This window comes from Pelodiscus sinensis, chromosome 11, assembly GCF_049634645.1.
Source record: "Pelodiscus sinensis isolate JC-2024 chromosome 11, ASM4963464v1, whole genome shotgun sequence".
Lineage (NCBI taxonomy): Eukaryota > Metazoa > Chordata > Testudines > Trionychidae > Pelodiscus > Pelodiscus sinensis.
Window position 1 is genome coordinate 42396717 of NC_134721.1, and position 24374 is coordinate 42421090.

General features: G+C 41.2%; 2 protein-coding genes across 2 annotated transcripts in view; one reads left to right on the plus strand and one right to left on the minus strand.

Annotated features, from left to right (window-relative positions):
* PPM1M (protein phosphatase, Mg2+/Mn2+ dependent 1M) overlaps positions 1-4431 on the plus strand; it is a 14598-nt gene extending 10167 nt beyond the window's left edge. Inside the window, exon 10 of the mRNA XM_075939443.1 lies at positions 646-4431. Coding sequence (XP_075795558.1) covers positions 646-793 — 148 coding nt within the window. The 3' untranslated portion in view covers positions 794-4431. The remainder of the gene's footprint in view (positions 1-645) is intronic.
* Positions 3754-24374, minus strand: part of WDR82 (WD repeat domain 82) — a 26098-nt gene continuing 5477 nt past the window's right edge. The window contains exons 2-9 of the mRNA XM_006127619.3: positions 20676-20773; positions 17441-17507; positions 17120-17219; positions 14898-15014; positions 13626-13781; positions 11653-11722; positions 8279-8421; positions 3754-7519 (exon numbers count right to left, since the gene is read on the minus strand). Of these exons, the coding sequence (XP_006127681.1) occupies positions 7490-7519; positions 8279-8421; positions 11653-11722; positions 13626-13781; positions 14898-15014; positions 17120-17219; positions 17441-17507; positions 20676-20773 (781 nt within the window). The 3' untranslated portion in view covers positions 3754-7489. The remainder of the gene's footprint in view (positions 7520-8278; positions 8422-11652; positions 11723-13625; positions 13782-14897; positions 15015-17119; positions 17220-17440; positions 17508-20675; positions 20774-24374) is intronic.

Sequence of the window (24374 nt, forward strand, 5' to 3'; positions counted from 1 at the left end):
TTTGTGAAGTCACAAGTCACTTCACCGTCTGGCTAACGTCTTAGCCCGGTGTGAGAAATTAAATTCCTACAGCCTTAGCTTCTGTACTCAGACCCAATTAGCTTATCCTCCCACTCCTGTATGGAACATCATGCCCCTTCTGTACCACCAGCCAGTCAGATGTTGGTCAGCATTCCTGCAGCCATCCAAACTCACTGCTTATTCCCAAGCCCATGGACCCAGTCCCATGACTGGAGGCTGTAAGTAGTATGGCATAGTGGACAAGGCATCAGACTGACTGACCTTGGGCAAGTCTGTCACTGCTTTGTGCTTCAGTTTTCTGATCTGTAAAATGGGGCTAATGATACTGATCTCCTTTGTGATTATTATTATAGCATCTGTGGCCCCAGTGGCGTGACACAGAGTGGGTTGGTCTGAACAAAAAAAGTGAGCCAAAAGCACCTAACTTCTACTTCTGCAGAGGGAGAGCTCTTTGGGTGACTGGGAAAAGCCACAGGTTTTATTTTCCTCTCTGTAAAAAGGGGATAATACCTCCTTCATGGGGGTGAGAAGAGGCTGTCCGTCAGGCTCCAGGACATGGTTTGAACAATGGCAGTGCCTTGTCTTAGGGCCAGGATAAACCCAAACTAACCTCTCCTGTTGCAGGTTTTCAGAACTGGCCAGGTGCCTGGTGCACACAGCAAGAGGGACGAAGAATGGCCATCAGTGGACTTTGGATGGCAGCAGCCCAGCATCCTACGATGATATCTCTGTGTTTGTGATCCCTCTGCACAACAGGGACAAGGATGGTTAGCATCATGCAGGAGTGCTGAGACTCGGGCAGGAGAGCACTAAAGGAGAGAGGTGTACTGCAAAGATCACTGTCGGGTGCATGATTTCCTTTGCTGTATAACCAGGCACTAGGGCAAGACAGCTACTGGAATAGCGCCAACTTGAGGGGGAAAGAACTTTCCTGTTGCTTTAGCTGCCTACAAAACAAAGCTGACAGTGGCCCACTCTGCCGTTTCTGGTACTATCCTTCTGTGCTACATCCACTCATTCCCTTCAACACTCATGAGAACAGAGGAGGGCTGCAGGGTACTATTGATGTCCAAGAAGAAAATGAATTGTCTTTCTCGGAGGTGAACTCAAGGCATGACAACTACACTAAAGCAGGGCCAGGCTAAAATGGGGACTGGCTCACTGAGACACCAATGAACAGAATGATAATTACTACCACCTCTGAAAGAAGTTAGGCACAGTTAAAACTCCCCATTAAGATGAATCATTAAACAGCCTGGAAGGAGAAACCACCACCTTAGTGTTTCAGCAACTTCCTGACTAAGTGCACTTAACCCTTTCAAGAGAAGCTGACCACTTATTGGAGTTTATTTTGTTCTTTAATTCACACGGATGCCTTCTTTTAAGCAGTTCTCAAAGCCTGTCTATACTTGAAATGCTGCAATTGCACTTCAGTGTGGACTTTACCTAGGCCAATGAGAAGGCAGGGAGCTAAAAGATTTTATTTCTGGAAAACTGAGGCTCAAGAGACTGCTGGACTTGGTACAGGTTCAGATACAATATAAGCTATCCAGGAACACAAGCAATCAGGTAGAGAAGGGGTCTTGGCTCACACATCAGCAGTTACTGGCATTTGAGATTTCTACCTCAGCAGAAAGTACTGCAGTTCTAGGTGTGGGAATCATGGATACTGGTGACATCCAAGTGCTGAAGCAGCTGCTCCAGGCTCCTCCATGTCAGAGTGCCCCTACCACCAGTGCCATTTTAGATAGAAGATTCTGTTTGGTGAAGGAGCCCTAATCCAATACAACGAAAAACTTCAGAGGAACAAAAAGCTTCTTGAATAAAGACAGATTTTTGCAGTTAAGATAATGTGAATGGCATATTTGCAATGCAATGTAAATAATTGTTATAATAAAATATCTTTTATGGGAGTCCATAACACTTGATTAAAACAAAAGAGCTTTGTTCATATAACCCAGGCCTTTATAACCTCAGGGCCCTGAGCTCTCATCAGATGCAAGTAGCTAAGCTGGTTGAGTCAGTACACAGATGGAAACCTCCAAGGATGACTCAGAATGCTTGAAATAGAGGACATATCTACTACTGGGTGGACCGAAGTTGCAGAGATTGATCTAGTGGGGGTCGATTTAGCAGGTCTAGAGATGACCTTTTAAAATGACTGCTGATCACTTGAATATCGATTCTGGTACTCCACCAGCATGAGAAGGGGAGTCAATGGAAGTGTTTCTCCCAACAACCCAGCGTGGTTTGGACCCTACGGTAAGTAAATCTAATCCATGTTCACTTTACACTACTCATCTAAAATTGCATAGCTTAGATCAGCTTTCCCCTGTAGTCCTACTGTGAGGTGGTGATGTTGTTTTGTCACAGAATTGGTGAGAAGAATGACTGGATGGTGGGAGGAAAGACGGCTGCTGGAAGTACCATCTTTCAGAGGTGGTAGTACTTTGATAATTGTTTTTTTACGTTCCACAGCTAGAATTCAGCTCAGATTTGAGCAACTATGTGTCTTGCTGAATTACCTCTGCAGTTTTGGGATTGTCTAGCCTTAGAATAGGTGAACTCTTAAATAGATACTGCGTTCCACAACTGCAACTGCCAGATTTCAGTGACAAAGTTTATATACCTTGTTTGTAAAGTGCTTTAAGCTCCATGAGGACAAGAGGAGCTAACTGAAAAAAATCATTTCTGAATAAATTCATTCCACATAAGAAACCTGTTGACCTGCTGAGGTCCCTTCCAATTATAGTACTCTAAGTAATGCATTAAGTCCAGTCCCCTGCCCTCATGGTAGGACCAAGCACCATTAAGAGTTAGATAATCTCTCCTTTTCATATCCTTAACCATCTTTGCAGCTGTAGAACAGGACATTGGAGAACCGAACAAGCAGTTTTAGGGGGTTTTCAGTTGTAGATGTGCCTTTTGCCACACTATGTAACAGCTTTCAGGTGATTTCAGTAGGGAAATTCATCTTGACATGTTGTTCTTTTGAACCTGCGTATAGATAGCCATTACCTTGACACCACATTTATTACATTTTCCTCATACAACTGTAATTAGATAGGCAGGTTAGAGAATATAAGAGCCCTTGTTCCTGACCATCTGAACAATGTATTAGGATAGGTAAGCTTAGAGTAACTTCCAAGGGAAAACTCATTTCCCCGGTTCTGTTTTTCCCATTTCCTCAAGTTAAACCACCAATAAAATTCACTTAACAGTTGAACAGCTACTTATCTAACCCACATTAGCTTAATGCAAGTTTTTGTCCTCCAGCAACCAGACCATGTTAAGAGGTTTGTGTCTTCCACTATACATTCAAGCCAATGGAACTTTTCATTTATACTGAGCAAGCAGTTAGGGCTCATGCTTTTAAATCCAGAAATCACAGGTTCAATCCTAAACAGTGACCTGGACCAACAGTGCAGTTACACACTGATGAAGAAACAAGTTCCAGTACAAAACACATATAATAATCCAAGTATTAGTATAGGTAAGGGCAAGAAAAGCACCTTCTAGCAGATAGTGAGTACTGTATAGCAATAGCATACGTTGTCAGTTTCCATTGCAAAGCTCTATAATTAGGTAGAACAAGCTCTGAGGCAGGGAACATTTTTAATATAAAATAAATCAGTGATTTTAAATATGCTAGGGGAACTAGGAGTAGAAACAATTTCCACTGTAAAACTAAATTATCACCTAGTAAATGCAAAATCTACATTACTCAAAGCAATTGGTCTAGAAAATATTTATTTGATAACAGCCACAACACTGAATTTTCCACATCTGCAGTATTTTATGGCATTTCATAATTTGACATTAATGTAGTTAACACTCATCCCACAGATGGTCACCGCCTAGAAGTTAATTCACAAAACCAAGCTCACAACCAAAGACAGTTAAAAGGACAGCAGTTGCAGTGGGCAGCCTCTCTCAAAGGCAACCAGGATCCCAGCCTGTTACCCAGAAATCCTATTGCGGATCATTAAAGTGCAAATATAGCCAGAACTGTGATCAGAAGAGATAATTCAGCTTCCATATGTAATCTCAGTTGCTGCTTATCAAATCTGATGAGATTATGAATTGAGACCACAATCCTGCAAACTTTGGTGCACATACTTAAAGATAAGCACCTGTGTAATATTTGCAGGATTGTGGTCCAGGATATATATATTTTTTAAACAGCCTGCCTGCTTTGCAATCTCATCTGTGGATCCGAGACAAGATCAAGATGGCCCCCAGTGGAGATTCTGAATCAGAACTTCACTGATTAGTGCCTAAAGCAGAACAGAGTCCCATTCACTCTCCCATATTGACTCTGCACTGCCATTGGGGGTCAAAATGACAGTGTACAGCCCTAGAAAACACAGTTTGGCTAGGGCAGTGTTTTTTTTTTTTTTTTTTTTTTTTAAACACAACTCTACCCGGTTTCAGTACCTTTAACATTCTGTAGCTTTTAACCCCTGCATATTCCTTGAAAGCCTTTTTCCTTGTCTTTCAGTTTGCTCTAACATAAATGTTAATGAATGCAACAGAGCTCCAGATAATGGTTCTAGCAACAAAGACAGCTTTCCTTACATTTTGTCCTAAAACCCTGTGAGCAATCCTGACTGCTACATTAAGATTGAGAGAAGCTCATGCAACAAAGAAAAACAATCAAGGGAAAACAACTAGTTCTCTAGACACAAAATACTACTAATTTTACACTGAGAGTCAGTGCTGGCTTGTCTGATCCTGCAAACTTCTCTTTACCTGAAAACTGTTGATGTTTCTGACGTGCAATTTTTGATATTTCAGCCCGCTATAGTGCCAAATATACCATGCTACACATACGCATTGAGGGGTTACCACACAGCTGGGGATGCATAATACATCCTTATGGAAAAGTGTGCAGGGCAGGTTTTCAAATGGTACTTCTCAGAAGAAAAATCTCCTGTGTCTCTTCCCTGCCTAAGCAACATCTGTTGGGGACTGTTAGTTTCTCTCATCAAAAGCACCATCAAAACCTTGAGTTTGCTTTAAGGTTATTGTTTCAACCTCAATTTTATTATTTTTATTTTAAACTTCCCACTCATACAGTAAATTATAAACCTCTGCAAAATATTGTGGCCCACAGAAACACTACCAACAGTAACTGTAGCACCAAACAGCCCAGAGTGCAAGAAGAGAGCTGAAAAAACAGACAGTTGCAGAAGCCTAGTCATGTGTAAGAACTGATGTCCATTCCCCTTTGCCCTTGGCTTTTTGAGGTGAAATCCGCAGAGTACAAGCCAGTAGGAGGGATGCTGGTGCAACCATACAAAGGAATCTCTGATCCAGAATTCCTGCAGCATAAATGTTTGACAAGATCCAAAGAAAGTCCGTCTATCATCCTCACAGAGTCTGAGTAACAAACTAATTCACGTAATACAGAACACACCATAGAATCGGCTTTAAACATGTACAGTATAATTAGCACAGAGGCACATCACAGAGTCTAAACAGCGTTTAGTCATAGCGTAAATTCAAACAATTAATTTCTCAGACTGTCTCATGCACAGCAGCCCTTTCGATGATGTACGCAGTGCCTGTCAGGTAAAGCTGCAGCACAACATGCACTAATACTTCAAAGGGTACTGGAAGGGAAGAGAAACCCATTCTAAACCCCCCAGCCCTTGCTTATGGAAGTGTGTGTTATGCCAACAGTTTTAACAAGCAACGCTGAAGCAGAGAGGGGTGGACTTGTACAACAAGCCCGTACATTATTCTAGTGGGACATGTTCTGCATAATATGTAAGGCCCTACAGTGGAGATGGAAATTATACAACACAGAGCATCACGATTACCACCAGAGGTGTAAATTATTTTCAGGTATGAGAGGACACTAAAATGGAATCCAGGATCAGCCTACTCCCTGTTCAGATTGCCATTTTGACAATCTCTTGCATTTTTTGGACGGCAAGAGTCTGTAGCTGGAGAGAAAGAACGGATTTTTCAAGCCAATGCACCTAGCATATGCACGCAATCTCTGTGTCTCAAGTATTTGGTTAAGATGAGAATACTTCCACGTACATTGTACCTTTCCCATCATGCGAGTGAAGATGCAGACCAACTTTATGATGTGGTGACTTTGGGAGAGAAAGAAGGTGGAACAATACCAGGTGATAGGCTTGATTTACTTTTTGCATCGCCCAAAATGGACAGCAGAGTGCAGCGTATCACCAACAGAGGTATAATACCTTTGCCATGGCATTGCTGTAAGGAATGCCCTAACAGAATACAGAGTAAAAAGGGACATATCTTAAATTCTCTTTTTGGCTCTGGAAAGCACTCAAGCAAGGTGAGCCAGTCTTTTCAGCAATTATTGACAACTTGTACAAGGTGTGAGTAAATGTATATGGAATAAAATCTTATATGCAAAAGTATTAAAAAAGGGGTACAGGCCTAGACCCGGTTTGGGGAGAATTTAATGGAACTTATTTACAGAACAGGAGGAGAAAGCTGCACCTATGGAAGATCAACAGCCTGGACTCATCTCACAATACTGGCTCACATCATACTCTTTAATATCTAAAAGTAAAAAAATATGACCCCTCCCTACTATCCTCCCCCCATAATATTTACAAGTAAGATCAATAAAGATGATACTGAAGGAAGATGTATAGGAAGCTACTGCCGTTTCAGTTTTTGTTTTAATCATCTTCCTGCTGAGACACTCCTTTATTGCTTGGGATGCCCACCAGACGGCTTCAGTTCTCTATGTGCCTTGGATGTTGGGATGATGAATGGCACGGAGGCTGCTTCAAGCTTTCTCTGGCAGCAGGCAAAACCTGTCTGGTCTGCCAGACACCAGAAATCGATGACAGACGCCATGATGCAAAAATGCAGCCATGCTCTCACTTGGCCCATGTTCAGTAGCAAAAGAAATCCCTCTGCATCCGACATCTGGGTTAAAAACCACCAGTCTGCTTGTATTTGGCACAAATGAAGTTTGTATTTGTAAAATTCAGTGACTGTAGAGATGCCAGGTGTGATAAATATGCAGGTGTGACACAGACTTGCCTGTCCCACTCAGCCACCCCAGTTTGTTTATAGCCTTGTGTGTTTACAGTAAGAACAAACCACAATTACACCTTAGAGACCTCAGCAAACTTTAAAAAAAAAAAATCAAACTTTCCATTATTCCTCTGCCAGCATCTCAAAAGTAACACTGTGCCAGTCACAAACTCTGCTGGAACCTACTGGGCTTTGACTGGAAAGTAGGAATGTGTTGCACCCAGTTTCTGGGTGCAGGAGGATCAGGCTCTCAGAGGTCAAATGAAGGAGTCATTCTGGAGGAATGCAGCAAATAAAAGACATACAGAAACGTACACGGGTATGATGGATGACAACACTGTCCAGGAGAAGTAGGCAGCTCCAACACTTCTTCGCAAGAATACGCTGCTATTAACAGCATGGAAACCACCCACCAGACACAGTTGTTTCAGAATTAGTCATCTATGGTTGGCAACCAAAAGGCCTAAAAAGAAGAAGAAAATGTAAACATGGAGCTATAATATCTTCTAACTTCTGCTATTTGAAATTCCTCACCCAGTGCACTGCATCTGACGAAATGGGTCTTCGCCCACAAAAGCTCATGCCCAAATAAATCGGTCTTTAAGGTGCCATAAGACTCATCGTAGTTTTTGTACAATAGCTTGGCATGCTCAAGCCTAGTAGTCCTCCCATACCTTCGCTCGTCTTCTAAGAACTCTTCTTAAGTTCTTAAAAGCCCCCTAAGAGTGAACTTGAACAAGACGGTAAAAGCCTCCAGTTTTTATGATGATCATGAAACATCAGCCATGTAAAAGTGGTCTGAGAGAGCCCATCTTTGCGTGCTTGCACATGCACTGCTTGTTCTCAGTGTATTCATGTACATTGTTCCTTTCTGTCCCCAATGTATCACCACACTTCCATCCAACTGCCAGGCTATGGGAACACCAGGGAAGGCAGGATGTAAAGGTAGACCAGCTCTTCCTGAGCTTAGGGGAGTGCCTAGCAGAAGATGACTAGCCTCTCCCAGAGTCATCCAGGGCATCCCAGGAAAGGAGAAGCACCAGGGGCGGTGAAGAGGGAAGCATATGCATGGCTGGAGACTCTCCAGGAGGGACTTGTGGGTGGTTTCCACTCCTTTGGCACCAATCAGTAGAATGAGACTAGATCAGGGCAATATCAATTCTGGCCCATTGACCTACTAGAAAGATGTTTGGCCCTCAGGCTGAAAAGTATGTGTTCTTACCATGTTGGAACATGCACTGGCAAAGGTCATGAATTTGGGATTGAATTGCAGACAGGTTATAGGACCTGTGTGTTTCCCATCCAATACAGCCACCTTCATTCCACTCTCCCCATTCCAAACATGGATTTTTCCATCCTCTGAACCTGTGGGTTGGAGAAGAGAGAACACACGTGAAAGGCAACACAAAGGACACCAAAGTCAAAGTATCAATGGCAAACTGTAGCTGAGACACCAGAAGAGAGCTATCACACCAGCAGGAATCAGACTGCCAACTTTTGAGAAAAGGTTAGAGACAAATTCTGCCCATACAGAAATGCCATTCAAAGTCTGCAGAATTTTGAAGGGAGACTTTACCTTAACTTTCTGTGGGGGTATAGCTACCAAGAGGGAGTATATTGATTTGAGTAGAATAAATATACATTCAAGATTCATGCAGCCCAACAAACCACCTCGTTCAGCAGAAAATGACTATTAGCAGAATGGCACAGCAGTAGCTGCACTGGTATAAGTAGTATAAACATTGAAGCATTATGCTGACAAGGGGTTTTGCTCACGGCACAGGAAATCTACTTCCCCAAGAGACTGCAGCTAAGTCGACTGAGTTTTTCCACTGACTAAATGCTGTCGACAAAGGGATTTAGACTGGCCTAATGATGTTGCTCATGGATGTGGATTTTTCACTCTCCTGAGCAACATAGCAAAGTTGACCTAGCTGTCTAGTGTAGACCAGCACTGCACTAAGAAGGAAAGAATTTGCTATGCACATTAATGACTTGAAGAGGTAGCTGTAGTGCTAAATAAAGCTGAATGGCACCCTAAGAGCCATCTAATTATAAACCTGCCATTTGCAAAGGCCTGATTTTCAGCAAGCTGTGCAATGTACCAATGCACCTACCTGGAAGATGGAATAGTGTTTTGTCTGCATAAGTTTCCAGTTCATATGCAGCAAGATAAGCGTCTTACTATTTACATTCAGAAAGTAATAAAAGATTCTCTTGTGCACAGCTTGCTGAAAATCAGGCAATAGAAATGCTATCTAGTCGCTGAAAATTGCGCAATCTGCACATAATTAAAGATATATAAAACCAGATTTCACTGAGTTATTCTAAATGTGAATGACCAAGCCTGTTTACAGAGACTTCAACTCTAATAATGACCAATAGAGTACATGTTTTGATAGCAAAAATATACCAATTTCCATTTTATGCAAACACCTTTTTAAAACTGACCTCTTTTCAAAAATATTTTAGTCTTTGGTATAATCCCTTTTATGGAAGAGGGAACAAAATCCCTAGGGAAAAAAAACCATTCTGCTTTTTGTTTCCCTTTTGTATGCATGTCTTTTTTAGGAAAGGAGAAACTAAGTGGACACTCAGGGTACATTAGTCAAACTGCACAAAGAAAAATGGGAGGGAAAAAAGCATGATTCTGGAGTTTAGCAATTGTAGAGACGAAGTTGAGAAATAAGTGAATCTGTCCAAAAGCAGGAAAACTGAGGACACCAAAGAGTTAGAGAAGTGATACATTTCCTGGCAAGAAGAGTAAATCATGCAGAACTGAGCTGTCTCCAAAGGATAATAGGAGGATCTGCAGGATTGGAAGAAGGGGGAGGGGGAAGAGAGACATCTTCGAGTCTAGAATAAAGACCAACTGCCAGAATCGGTCTTGCCTGAGAATCCGAAACACCACTCAAATTTAACTTTAGTTACTGATTACCAGCTAGATTTCAACAGTAACATATCAGTTTCATGTATATATGAAGATATAAAAAAGTAGTGGGGAGGCAGTACGGAATATGAGGAGGAAGTGGTGGTAAGTGGCCATGTTGAGTAGTAAGTTAATAATGCAGTGTTACAGCTGTGTGTATAAATAAATAGATTACCCAGAACTACCCCCAGTCTAGGGATGTTGGATAGCGTGTAACTGAATAGTCACGTAACTGATAAAATTTCATGTGGTTACACGACTATCTGATGGACTCTGGGGGCAGGGCTGGCAACCAGTGCGCTCCTGGCTCCACATCCAGGGATCCCGCTGCTGCCTCTCTACTGGAGGCAGTAGCATGGGTGGCAGGTGGAAGCTAGTCTGCAAGGGGAGCCCCCCCCATGGAGAGAGGCTGCTTTGCGGCAGCATCCCCCCCCCCCATGCAGCATGGGGAAGGGATGTGGCACCAGATCCTGCCGCCACTTGGAAGAAAGGGAGAGGGGGGAAGGAGGTGAGAGAGGCGGAGGAGGCGGCCCACAGAGCCACCTCCCCACACATTCAGCTCCTGTGCTGCTGCCTCTATCAAATAAGCCCAGGCTTCTCGGTTAACTGCGTAGTCATCTACACATCAACATCCCTACCCCCGTCTAGCCATAATCAATTAGTTTCTTGTAATCATCACTATAAGGAGGATCTTTAGGAGGAATATGTAAATTGTGGAGTCATTTTGCAGACCATCTTACATTCACTGAGGACAGCGTATCATAGGATATCCTAGCTGATACTGGGCAGATTAAAGTACAAAGGTAGCCCAAAAAAGTACAGAACATAGTCCGCAGGTAGGATAGAGGGAGGCTAAAACATTCTAAACTACTTCAGTTGCTTTTTCCTACTACAAACTCCACCCACGCTGCTCTGTCAATCCATCTTAACAGCAGCTTGAAGGGACCAACTCCGAGTGTGAAGGTAAGAGGGAGGTTTCAGTCAGCAGCCCTCTCTCTCCTTTCTCTTGACTGAGTCTGCCAGCCATGTGTGATGCAAACTCCTGGGAAACAGGAGACCTACCTACCTACCAACCAAATTAAACGTTAAAGAACACTGTGCTGAAATGACACTTTTGAGAGCAGTGTGTATAGAGCCATAGTGTAGTGAAAAGAACATGTTCTAAGTCCTAAAATAGCCTACTGCTGCCATAAAACCAACTTTCAATTTAATTTAGGGCTGTCGATCAATGGCAGATAACTCACACAATCAACTAAAATATTAATCATGATTAACTGCTGTTTTAATGGCATTGTTAAATAGAAAACAAATTGAAATGCATTAAATATTTGATGTTTTACTACATTTTCAGATATGTTCAACTTCCAATATAAAGTAATTGCACTACAGTACTTGTGAATTTAAAACGCTTATTTTTTTTTATAATGCAAATATTTGCAATCAAAAATACACTTTGTACTATTTTGTAACAAATATCTGGAAATGCAGAAAACATCCAAAATATTTAATAAATGGTATTATATTAGTTTAACGGTGTGATTAATCACAATCTTTTTAATCGTTTGACAGCCCTAGTTTGATTATATCAATACCCAGTTTCAAAGAACTGAAATTGCTTTGTAATAAGACCCACAATGGCAGGTTACAATGGGATAAGGGTATCTTACCAATCATTATGAACTGGGAATCTGGTGTGAATGATGCTTCCAAAGTTACAGCTTTACTGTTGTTATAACCCTATAATACAAAAGAGGTTAAATGCCTACAAGCCTGTGGCAAAGAACACATCAAACCATACCTCCAGCTGAGGAACAGAATCTCCTCCCCCAAGCATTACAGGCTGCCCTATGCAAAACCCTCCAAGTGCCACAGGAGGGGACAGCACAGATTTAAGAATTAGGTGTGGGTAATCATTTCCCCATCTTTAGCAGAACTTTGAAAGCTCCATTAGATTAATGTAAATATCTTAAGTAATTTCTAAAAGGGAAGGGGAAGAGAAATGTTCAAGGGAGCCAAGATTAAGGGCTTGTCTATGGTACTAAACTGACATAAGGCAGATCACAACAAACTAATTTTGGAGGTGTACTACAAACTACAATGCTCTGCCTGCTGCTTTAACACACCTGCTATGCTGACCTAATAAAACCACCTAGACTTAAAGCTTAGGGAGACAGAGTTAGAGCAAAACAGTGTCAATGTAGACACTGTTGTTTACATTGCTTACTTCAACATATGTGGCCTCCAAGAAGTGTCCCACAATGGCCACTGACTGTCCTTTTAACTCTACTCCCCTTTAAAGCCCCAGGAACTGCAGAGTTGACCATGCCAATGCCATGCAGCAAACACGCTTCTGCCTGAATTACACAGGAGTTGCTGGATCTCTTGGGTCTTTGGGAAGAGGAGTCTGTGCAGTCACAGCTCCACACCAGCCTCGGGAACTTTGACATCCATTCCCAGACTGATTTTTACAAGCCCTTCTCCGTGACCCAAGCAAAGGGCTGCAGCGGGCATATCAAAAGCAAGAGCACCAGTTGCCTCCCTGATGCGGAGCCACAGACATGCTGCTTCTATACACATTCCATGTATCTTCCAGGACCACAGCAGTACCCAAGGCACTTCATCCCATAGAAAAGTAAACATGGCAACAGCCGCATTCAGCTGCAAGAGCTTTGTTGGTGTATATGCTTGTGAATTCCCTGTTCCTTTCCCTTTAAAGGTACTTTCTCCTGCATGTATGAAGTTTACCTCAGTATTACATATGTAGGTTTGCATGGATGTGGAATAAAAATCTACAGATAGAAACTTGAATTTATCTTTATATCCATCACATGTTGTCTGCTATTAATAGACAACAGCAATAGGTGAATGTACACTGTTGTAGTTGGGCTCGCACAGCATTCATTACAAGGTTTATAGAGTGCAAACAATGCTAGTCTCATCACCCTAGAACACCACACATTATTGTGGCTCAGTATTAAAGTGCTCCTTCAAGGCCTCCTCAGCCAAACAGCCGCCCCTGTTACCTCCTCTTATAGCCCAGTGTTCGTAACATGCTCCGTACAAAATAACTGGGCAGGATCCATGCTTTCTGACAGGAAAATCCGGCTTACATTACCACAGCAGCTAAAAAGCAGTTCGATGCCCAGGGAATGATGGGATTGAGAAACCAGCATCATGTAATGCTGATCCTGCCCCCTAGGAGGCATTGCAAACCCTTCCCAAGATACCCAATGAGCAGTGGAATAGTTGCACTCCTCTGTGGCAATGAAACAGCTGATATTTTGGAAGTGCTCCACTGACATAAGGAGCATAGTATGGAAAGGCAATGGCAGTTTAATTACAGCAATGGCTGTACGTTCATGTAACTTAAATAACGTAGACAAGGCCTAAGGTAAATCGGGACCAATCAGCAGCAAATTATTACAGAAGCCCTTTCTTTAGCACTTCTGTCATCTACCAGGCATCAGCTATCTCTATTAGTGCAGCTGGAAGGGAGCTCTAAGAGACCTCCCCTGGAACGCACGGAACTGAAGTGTTTCATCAGCTAAGCTAATAAATGCAGCACATACCCCATCCCTGACAAGGATGTAGCACAATGACAGTGCAGTTTCCAAGAAGGCAACCAAGACAGCCCGCTCACCCCAAACGTATGCAGTACAGCTCCCTTAAATGCATCGATCAGTCGAAGGAACCCTCCATTGGTTGATATGAGGATGAGCTTCCCGTCATTACTGAACTTCAAGCCTGTCCACTCACAGGTTCGATCATACTGCATCTTGAATGTAGCAAATGGACCCTTCGAAAACAAAACAAAGAAAGTGGTGGACGGGGATGATTTGGATGCATTCCCAAACATTTACTTTGTAGGTGAAAGTCTGTATTGCCAGCACAGGAAAACATTTTAGATTCCTAAAAGGAAGAAAACCAGACTAATATTGAACAAGTCAGTACTAGCTGCCATGCAAAGGATGGCAAGGAAGAGGAGCAACAACCTGTCATACTCTGATGCAGCCGTGTTTGACATGCCACAATTCTGTCATCTCCAACAGCAACTACACCGCAACAGGATGTTTAGGAAACTTGCGGTTTCACCACCATAAAGGAAATGACCATGAACGAACATTTGGTTTACCAGGACAGTCACTAGAGAAAAGAAACAATTCTCACATTACACCTGACTATACAGAGAAATGGGGGGGGAAGAGGGGGCAGGGGAAGATACCATGTTTCCATTTGCCAACAGGGGCCCCAAACCTAATTTCAACTAAGGGCTACTGTTGCTATGATCTAAAAACAGAGCTGTTCTCTGTTTGTGTGTGGCTACTGTCACCCAGTTAGTTTACCTTCTCTCTCTGATGTTGCTACCAAGACCACCTCACACACGTTATACCAGCACAGTCAGCAAGAAGGAAGAAACATTAACTAGTGCTTCCCACAGGTAAAAGGAAGCCTGAAAAATGGGTTAAAGATCCAAGATCTCAGATAAAGGAAAGTGAGTATAAATCAGTACTGATTAAGTTGGTGGAAGGAGCATGCAGATGCACAGACAGACTATAGAGGAGAAAACATGTTGGAAGAGCAAATGTAAGAGAGGAATAGATAGACGAGTGAGAAGAGGTTGTGTCAATAGACACAAAGAGTTGATCTGGGAACTCAGATTTTAATAATTCTCTGGCTGTGGGGTTTAAACCAGAATGAACTTAGTTGTAGGTCCAAAATGGGATTTAAAGATCTGGTGGTGGCACCACTTTGTATAAGTGTTTCTTGTACAAATCTCTCCATGTATTAATCATCTCAGTTCTCCTGGTTGTAGTTCATGCTGGGATGTTTTAAGGGATGTCCCAAGGCCAAGGTTTATATTCACAAGAAACAGCATGCCAAGTGTCAGAAATGCATCTAGCTTGTCTCTTACCTTGTCAAAAGAGCGAAGATCATACAACTTCACCATTTCAGAATTGACCCCAGCAGCAAAGATGAGCCCCTCTGGGTCAAAGGAGCATACAGGCTTTCCCTGAAGATGCATTAAACCCTAGAATATGGAAAACAGTTAAACACAAATTCAAATTAATGCATGCCTGTATTTGGAAATCTATTTCTGACAGCTCCCTCAGTATACACAGAACCATCAGGGCAATCTACAGATAGAGCAGCTGGGTTTTCAATTGTCAGTCTTAATCTTTCAATGGCAGCTTCTCATGTCCCACACTGTCAGTCATCTCAATTCTGTACAGAGTATCAACAAAGAGGCTGGAGAAATTGCTAATTCAGAAAAGGTCTGAGGCATCCTTAATGGCATGTGGTAATTCTAGGACAGTTAATTTAACACATGCTGAAGTTAGAAGGTTTGGGACAGAGATGAGACTTTATGTTGACTTCACTGTTAGGATTAAATAATCGGTTCCTTCTAGGAAGAAGGAATTAACTGATCTAAATCACTGGTGAGGAAAATTAGGAAAACATTCAGCTACATTCCCTGCTCAACACTCATCGACATCTACTCTAGGAAAAACAAGTGGTCCTGTGGCATCTTGGAGACTAACAAAATATATAGAATCATGAGCTTCCATGAGCAAAACCCACTTTTCTCTTTCATTCTACACAAACTTGCACTACTTTAACTACAAGTGTTATGTTAAATAAATGTAGATATCCTAGCACAACTCTGTTTAGTGGACATTCTTTTATCAATTTAGTTAAACTGGTAAACATTATGCAGAGACAAGCACTCAGCACAGACCTGCAAAGCAGGGGAAATTTAGACTGGTAAACTAAAAATTACACAGTTGCACATATGAGATGTCAAAGAACAATGACATGTCAGCACAACTGCTGACTTTCATGAAGACCAAGCTAATGCTCAGAATGCAAGAATCTTTTACCAATATGTGCGCTACCTAAATGAGAAAAAAAGTGAGGTTTCTCAGTTAAAGGATTTATTCTTAGTTAGGTATAACTACAGTATGAGTAAAAATCAGTTTTCAGCCTGTGTTTTACAGCCTGTCCTCATGAATCAATGACTGTCTCCCCAGAAGCTCTGTGCTTCCACTGAGAATAGAGACATGTTTAGGATCTGTCAGTCTCTTCCATGAACATTTTTCAATACTGCAAATTATGCAAGAGGTAGGTCATGTGAATGTCAGGTACTTTCAGTGTCCACTTTATGAGAAGAGATATTCAAATGTATGCTTTGGAGAGATTTTACTGTGAAACCAGAAATATGAAGTACAGCATAATGGAGGTAACTTGCAGATTTAAAATAATAATAATAATAATAATAATAAATAATAATAATAATAAATAAAGATTGTGATTTTTGTTTTTAAATAAGGGCAATTTAACTAAATGTTGATCTCATGACCTTGTTTAGCATTTGTTTACTATTATCCGTACCTATTTGTGGTCTACTTTTTCAGCTCCATGTTATTAGGGGTTCCGCAAAATTATTTCGAGTTTAAAAGGGTTCCAAAGCCAAATAAAATTGGGAAACACTGTGCTATAGCATTGGATAACTGTCAAATTAGCTATAGCATACAAAGCTCTCGAAAGAATAAGAGCTTACCACAGACAAGGTTGCAGAGCCAACATGGGATGAATCTTCCAGCTTCACTAAGTTTAACACAGCTGAGAATCCATGGGATCCTAATGGCTCTACTAAGTTAGTGTATTTAAATACTTAATGTTTTTCATTTTAAAACTAAAAGCCAGAGCAATCAAGGGGTCCCATTCTGTCACCACTGATTCCAAGGTACATGGGAAATTTCTAAAGACGACAGTTTAAGGCTACAATGCCATTAACATGTGGACTATATCCATCTAGCGCCTTTGTTTCATCAGTCTAGCTCCTTTGTTTCATCAGCTTCAGAAACTGCTGATGCTTTCTTGCTTTTTCAGCACTTCCTCAAGATAGGACTCTAGAGGAAAGTGAGTGATGACAGTGTATGCACAAAATGAATATCTAAAGAGGTATTCTGACTGAAATGACTTCTTATGAATTCCAGGAAGTGCTGGTGGGGATCATAAAATAGTATAAAACCCAAACCAACTTTGTACCCTACAACCAATTTTTCATCATTTTAAACTTTCTTTTTCTTGCACATTTCACAACTACCACCAGCAGACAGGCAACTCTCCCACCTGGCAATTTGGAGACCGGAGATCCCAAAGTCGGATAGTTTTATCAAGTGATCCAGAAATAAATGTATCATCCACTGGAGACATAGACAGAGCAACTACTCTGCAATACAGAAGAGTAAATAAATCAGAACTCACACAAGTGTGCAAGTAAGTTAGCAATGTAAGTAACAGGATAAAAGTTTGTATTTTTATGCCATAAGAAGCACAGTGAATGAAGTCTAATGTGGTTTAGGTTCTTTACAACACTACTTTAGTCCTCTTTTGTTGTGCTTCAAAGCCATCAAGATCTTGAACACTGAAACGTCTCATCACATCGCTTACCTCTTGCTGTGCCCTGGAAAATATCGGATGTATTTATTATCATGTAGGGAGAGATAACGGATTGTATCTGCAAGAAAATATAAGAAACCCATAAGCAAATGTACAAAAAACCTTCTCTATCAGATAGCAATGATGGTCTTGTTTTCAAGAAAAATATTAAAATGGTATCAACTGAATGAGAAACTGAAACCAAGCAGCCGGATGGGGATGGAAAAAAAAGCTAGTGAGAATGTTCCCAATGGTCTGGTGTGAATACAAATACTTCATGTAATGTAAATGAATTGCTGAGACGTACACAGTTCTTAAAGCCAAAATTATTGAAACAAAATAAAAAGTAAGTAATTCAAGTTTTTACTTAAGCATTTCTCACAAAATTACAGCTTGCTAAAAGCTGGTGACAGCATTTCCTGTTGGAAAGCAGAGTACAGATTTGCCATGTAAATGCCATGTTCTGCTAATGCAGCCATGCAGGAAGAACTGTTGCCAGCTATATAATCATAGCAAAGATGTGAATTCTGCCACTCAAAATGACAATGAGGCCACATCTATAAGTATAGCATCTGGTGAAAATAAGAGAACTCTCCCATCAGCATTAAAACCTCCACCTAGGTGAGTGGCATAAGTTATGTCACTGATAGAAACTCTCCTGCCAATACAGCACTGAGCACATGAGCGCTTACGGTGATGTTATTTATGTTGCGCAGAGGTACAGAATAGTCAAACCACTGAGTGGCATAAGTTTTGCTAGCACAGGCTGTAGCGTAGACACAGCCCCAGATGTGACCTTCAAAGCAAGGACCTTTACATATTGTTAAGCACAGGCATTAAAAAACAACCAGATGGAGAGGCTTTTTCTTTTTAAACCAAACACGTGTTGCTTTTGTGCTTTCTTTGTACCTCTTTCTGACTGGAAAAAGCTTTGGGGTAAAGGAGGAATACGTGAAAAGAACAGAAGGAAAGACACTTTTCATCTAACAGCAATTTCCTTATAAAAATGTAATATACCATGGGACAGATTTGACCATAGTATTTTGAAATCAGTAATTATTTTATGTGGTCTTCACTGAATATGGACAACAGTACTAACAACATTTCATTCCAAATTAAAAGAATTCTGCAGAACATAAGCCGTTAGAGTTCAAGTGTTGAGCATATGGACCACTTTTACTTGCATATGCATTTGTGAATGGAGAAGCATAAACAAGACTAAATTAAGCCTCCAAAACCAGCAGTAAATTTCTACTATGGGAAATAAAAAGAGGGGATAATAAAAGCAGCTATCCCCTTACTAATCTCTCTCTTAAATTCATCTTGTTTTAGAAACAAAGATGGACAAAGAGACAGACTGATGTTATAGGCAATCAAAGCTTTATTTTTGTTAATCTTTGGTTCCACAAGTGTTTATTCGAGTTATGTTCAATACTGTTACATTAACAAATGGTGCTGAGCCTGCAACATTAATACAAAATTAAGGTAAAAGGTGGAAAATTCTCTTTTCACCGTTGTTGCTACAATACTGGCTGGCTAGCTAGCTAAATGACTTTTGCACAAGACAGAGTTAGGGTAATGAGTTTGTAATCTGTCTGGAACATTCTTGAACTCTGGAAAGCTAGAACGTTTTTATAAAGGCATCTCTGTGTAGAATATGTTTCAGGCAAAATCCCTCAAATCCATCAATTCTGACAGATTTTCCTTTAAGTCAGCTGAAGTCAGAGTTCTGCACTGTCCTCTAGAGTCTGGAAACAGAACTTTAATGTGCTTTGTCTCAGAGTCACCAAGTCACTCAGACTAGTGTACCATTCTGAAAGGCTGCTTCTCCTTTGGAATACCTTCAGATTATTGTCAAATTACATTAGTCAGTCTACCAAAATCAACAGTTTTACGTCCCATTACTGTTAGTACTGATCTGCTTTGACATGTGGTGTGTATTCCTAATTCTTCTGCACTTACCTGTTTCAGAAGAATGAAGTCAGAATCTCACCTTTCTCTGCTAAATACAAACCATTTATGAAGCATAAGCGGGTGATCCTTTTAGTCGACAGTGCTCTGTCCCAGGCAAGGCAGTGGCCTGTACAGTTATCTCCTATACCGGGTGGTATCATAGACCCTCAAACTGTACAAACTACTACCTCAGCCTGGAATTAGGCAAGAAGAACCAAGTTTGAAACTCTTGAGGAATTCTTCAGAAAGAAGTGGATCAGAAACACCTGTATATATATTTTAGTTTTACACACACACACACACACACACACACACACACACACACACACACACACACACACACTTGTGTGCAAATACCAGCCTTCATACAGTAAAGGAATGACTTGATTTCACGCCTTCTCTTTCTGTAAATGCAACATTCTGAAAAGTTAATACTCCGTACATTTGCTCATAGTTTCACTCATTAGGGACTACATGGAGTATGGACCAGCATCTGGACTGTCACAGGAGGGAAGCAGGGCAGTCTTCCTCAAGTCAGTTTACTATTACTTGAAGTACAAACACCAGCAATAAATTGTGTGTAATTATTTTCTTTCTATCATCTATTTCTATCATCATTTCTATCACCCCCGCTCCCGCCCTCCCCCCCCCCCCGACTTGTCCCCACTTAATTGGTTAACCTGTTAAACTTAATTTTTAACTGGTTACCTAATTAAACAGGATTTTAATCCCTATTCCCTTCAACTACTAAACCATGTTAACTCCAATGTTTATAGTAAAGAGGAAACTAAATTAACAAGAGGTCATTACGGGGATGTCTACACTGCAGAGGAAGATCAAAGCTGCCGCTGTCGATCTTCCAAGGTTCAAATTAGCAGGTCTAGTGAAGACACACTCATTCAAACTGAGTGGTGCAGAACTACTGGCATCGACCCAAGAAGTAAGGGAAGACCAAGGGTGAGTGTGCTCCCTTCAACTTCCTACAGTGCGGACAGTTCCAATAGTCAAGTTAAGGTACTTAGACTTTAGCTAAGCAATTACTGTAGCTGAAATTTTGTATCTTAATTCAACCTTATCCCATAGTGTAGACATACCCTATGTGTTAGGGAAAATCTTTGAGTTCCGCTTTAAAGATGAACATGTCAATTTGCCACTGTCCTAGAGACTGCTAAAAATGAACCATTCACGTCAGTCAAGAATCCACAGCTTTCCCCAGCCCTCTACTGCTGTTTATCTGGATGCACCATCTTAGTGCAGAAAGATTAAATATGCTGAACTATAATAGGTCACTTACCATCTATTTTGTTGGAGCTATACACCACAGTGTTGGCAGCATGTGTGTATCTGATTAGGTCCACTCCATACTTTTTACTGTACAGCGTTCTCTTTGGTCTGTCAGAAGAAAATATAAAAATATCCACTTCAACACAAGAGCTCAAACTGCAACCTACTGACTGTTACATTTACTATCTAGCAACTGAGCACTATAAATCCTTTGCAGTATCCAGGTCCTTTTATATGATGAAGGAAAACTGTTCAAAATCTTTAACACTGGTAAACAGAACCAAAAGGGACCATGTCACACAGCACACTAATGAATTAGCTTTCCATCTCCGGGGACCTATATTAAAATCCTAAGGTAATTAATAGGACTCATTTTAGTTTCTAGTGGACAACAATCATGGCAGAATTTGACATTTGCTCATGCCAGCTCATGAAACATGTAATTGCAGGGCTGTTTTAAGCTAGGAATGGGCACTTGAAGTTGACAAAGTAGTGTGGTATAAGCTACAGTATGAGACACTAAACCTTATGGCAGTCTGTGTGCATGAATTTAGCAATAGTGAAAGCAAGGAACAATCACACTACAGAAATGTAGCTTGGCTTCTTTGCCACTAACTTAAATAAACCCAAACCTCACTTCTTAGCAAGGATTCATTCTTAAACAGTGGATCTGCTTTAGGAAACCTGTTGTGAACATCTTTGAAATTTCTTTCACCAGCTAAAAGGCCAATTAGGGATGTTAATTTTGACTAAGTAATCAAATACTAGTCAATGGAAATTCTACTGACTACTTGATGAGTCAATAAAGGGGCTACTCACTAGCCCGTTGCGCCTCACCCTTTGAAACGTACAAGAGCCACGGGTGGTTCTTGTACACTTCAAAGGGAGATGCACAGCAGTAGGGATGCCTTTGCTTCCCCTGCCCCCTCTGAAGCCAGTGCTCTCTCTGAGGCAGCAAGGAGGGGGAGATAGACTAATCGACTGACTACTTGACTATCCGATAAACTTATTGGGTTGGTGACTAGTTGCTTACATCCCTAAGGTCAATACACAAATGTTATTGGGAGAGGGGACCCCACACATACTATTTGCTTCCAATACTGCAAAATTTCAGTACTCTCTATATAAATGTCCTGACTTTCAAGAGCCTCAGTAAACGCCTAAATATGCTAGAAGAAGTTTTAAGATACAAACTCATCTGTTTTGTTTTCAGAATACAAAAGGACAAACTAACTGCAACATACTACAGCAGTGGTTTTCAAACTATGGATCGTGGACTGTCATGCATTGGGTCTCATTGCTGCAGGGAGGTCAGGTGAGCAGTGGGGGTGTTAAGGTAGCTACCGGCCTGTATTGGCACCGCAGACTGTGCTGCGCCCCAGAGGCAGCTGGCAACAGGGACAGCTCCTAGGCTGGGTGGAAGGGAAGAGCACAGAGGGCTCCGTGCAATCCCCCTGATGTGAGCACTAGCTCCTCACTCCCACTGGCTGGGAACTGCTGCTGGGTGATTCTGGGGCATAGACCATTCTATGTTGCCACGACAGGCAGGAATCTGCCTTAGCACCCCAGAAACACTCGAGGTAAGCCTTTCCTGCCCCAGCCCTGAGTCCACGCCCCAGAGCCCCTTCCTATACCTCACAGCTGTCATCTTCAGCCCCACCCTGGAGCCCACACTCTAGTCAAATTATGTTGGGTCATGGGCATCAATTTTCTTCAACAGGGCCATGAGAAAAAAAGTTTGAAAACCACTGTAACACAGGGCTATGTTAGTCTGTAACAGGAAAAACTTAACAACAAATAGTCTAGGTGGAGCACCTTAAAGACTAACAAAACGTTGTGTTAGTCTTCAAGGTGTTACTAGACTATTCAGTTACCATTTTCACTGTAACACAGTATAAGGTTTCTGTTTCTGCTTACAACCAGAGCAAGCTCAAGGATGTAAAGCGCCTAAATCTGAATGCAATATGACATGTTTTCTTATGTATAAGCAAGTATTAATTCAAAATTTCCATATATACTGAGTGACTTAGTATTAAAACTTCAAATTCTAGGAAACAAATCTGTTACTAGCCCACTCTCTCCCATTTCATATATATTCCAAGTCATTCTACTACAGTTTACCTTGTCTGTACCGCTGATCAAATTAGCAAACAGTTTTTCAAGTGTTACTGGCCCCTGTACCCCATCACATCACATTTAGAATGTCTCTCCACTCTTTAGAATCCCTATAACTCAAGCCAGCTTGGGGAAAATCATACTATTCAGAGACCTAGAATAAGTATAAAACAGATAGCGGAATGACTTCAGGCACAGTCACACAGATTTGTTAGGCAGAGTGACTAAAGGAGCTAAACTACAGTGCAGCAAAGAGTTGCCATGCCTCACAGACAAGGAGAGGAGAAATGATTAAGCAGAGCAATAAAACTGAGCTGCTAGGCAGAGGAAAGGGTTAGGAATAAGCGAAGCTGTCTTGTAGTTTGATGAACAACCTCAAGAATCAATTCACTGAAGACACTCAACTTTCCTTCCTATACTTGCACTAGATCTCTAAACAATATGATTCATATTCATATGATTACTCTTTGGCTCGTGAAATGTACAGAAACAGAAAATTGTGTCATTTTGTCCATTTGAAGCTCCTATTACTCGATTGCTCCATATAAAACAGAAGGAGATCCAAAAGCTTGTTTAAAAAAAATGGATTACTGTCACCAAACAATTTCAATATGAGAGATTTTGAAATATCTTGCCACTTGTTAGCCAAAAGTGGCCTTAATCCTGGACCAAACAATACAAACATGCTCAACATAAAATATTTTAGAGACCATTACAATGTGTTAGGGATGTTAAATTGTGTGTAATCCAGTAACCGCGTAGCCAACAAATATTTTGTCGGTTAACCACTGCAGCTCTGTGTTGCAATAGATTGTGAACCAGTGGCCAGGCAGGCTGGTTCACACCAGATCCCAGCAGCTACTCCTGCTGCTGCTTTATTTTTCCTGCAGAGCCCTAGTGGTGGTAGCTGCCAGGACTCGGTACAAATATGCCTGGCTGGCCCACTAAAAAATTTACTTTCAGAGCCGTTGGAGGAGGGGCAGAGCACCTCGGTGCATAGCAGGTAGCGTTAAACAATAAGCATCTGCTTATCAGTTAATTATTTAAATGGATAACACTATTACATTCCTACAATGTGTCCTAGGGACATTCTCAGAATTAATACAAAGAGCTCAGATACAGACTTGTTTGTAGCAAGAGTCAACACATATCAGTTCAGTACAAGTTAGGTAACTTTGATCTTCTGGATGCAGCAATTAATATTGATTAATCATGTTTAAAGGCATAGCAATTGGAATGTCCTCTCAGTGATGCTGCATTCTCCATAACCACAGACTTGTACTTGCTATTCTGGATCTCAAAAAACATTGTCTATATCTTAAAGTGTAAATTTGTTTTGAAAGAATGTCATATTTAACAGATTAGGTAAAAAATAGATAACTAAGATAAGCTGATGCCTTTGAGGCAACTGTAAGTAATTTTGGAGCCATCCATACAGGGATGCTGGGTTTTGAGTCAAATCACTACACAAATCTTTGGAGTTGTCTCCCATATGGACCATGCAACAGAAATCAAGGACTAATATAGCCCAATTTAGATGCATGTATAAAATCAGGCAAATATAAGGGCACTGTTTACCAGGATTAACTTCACC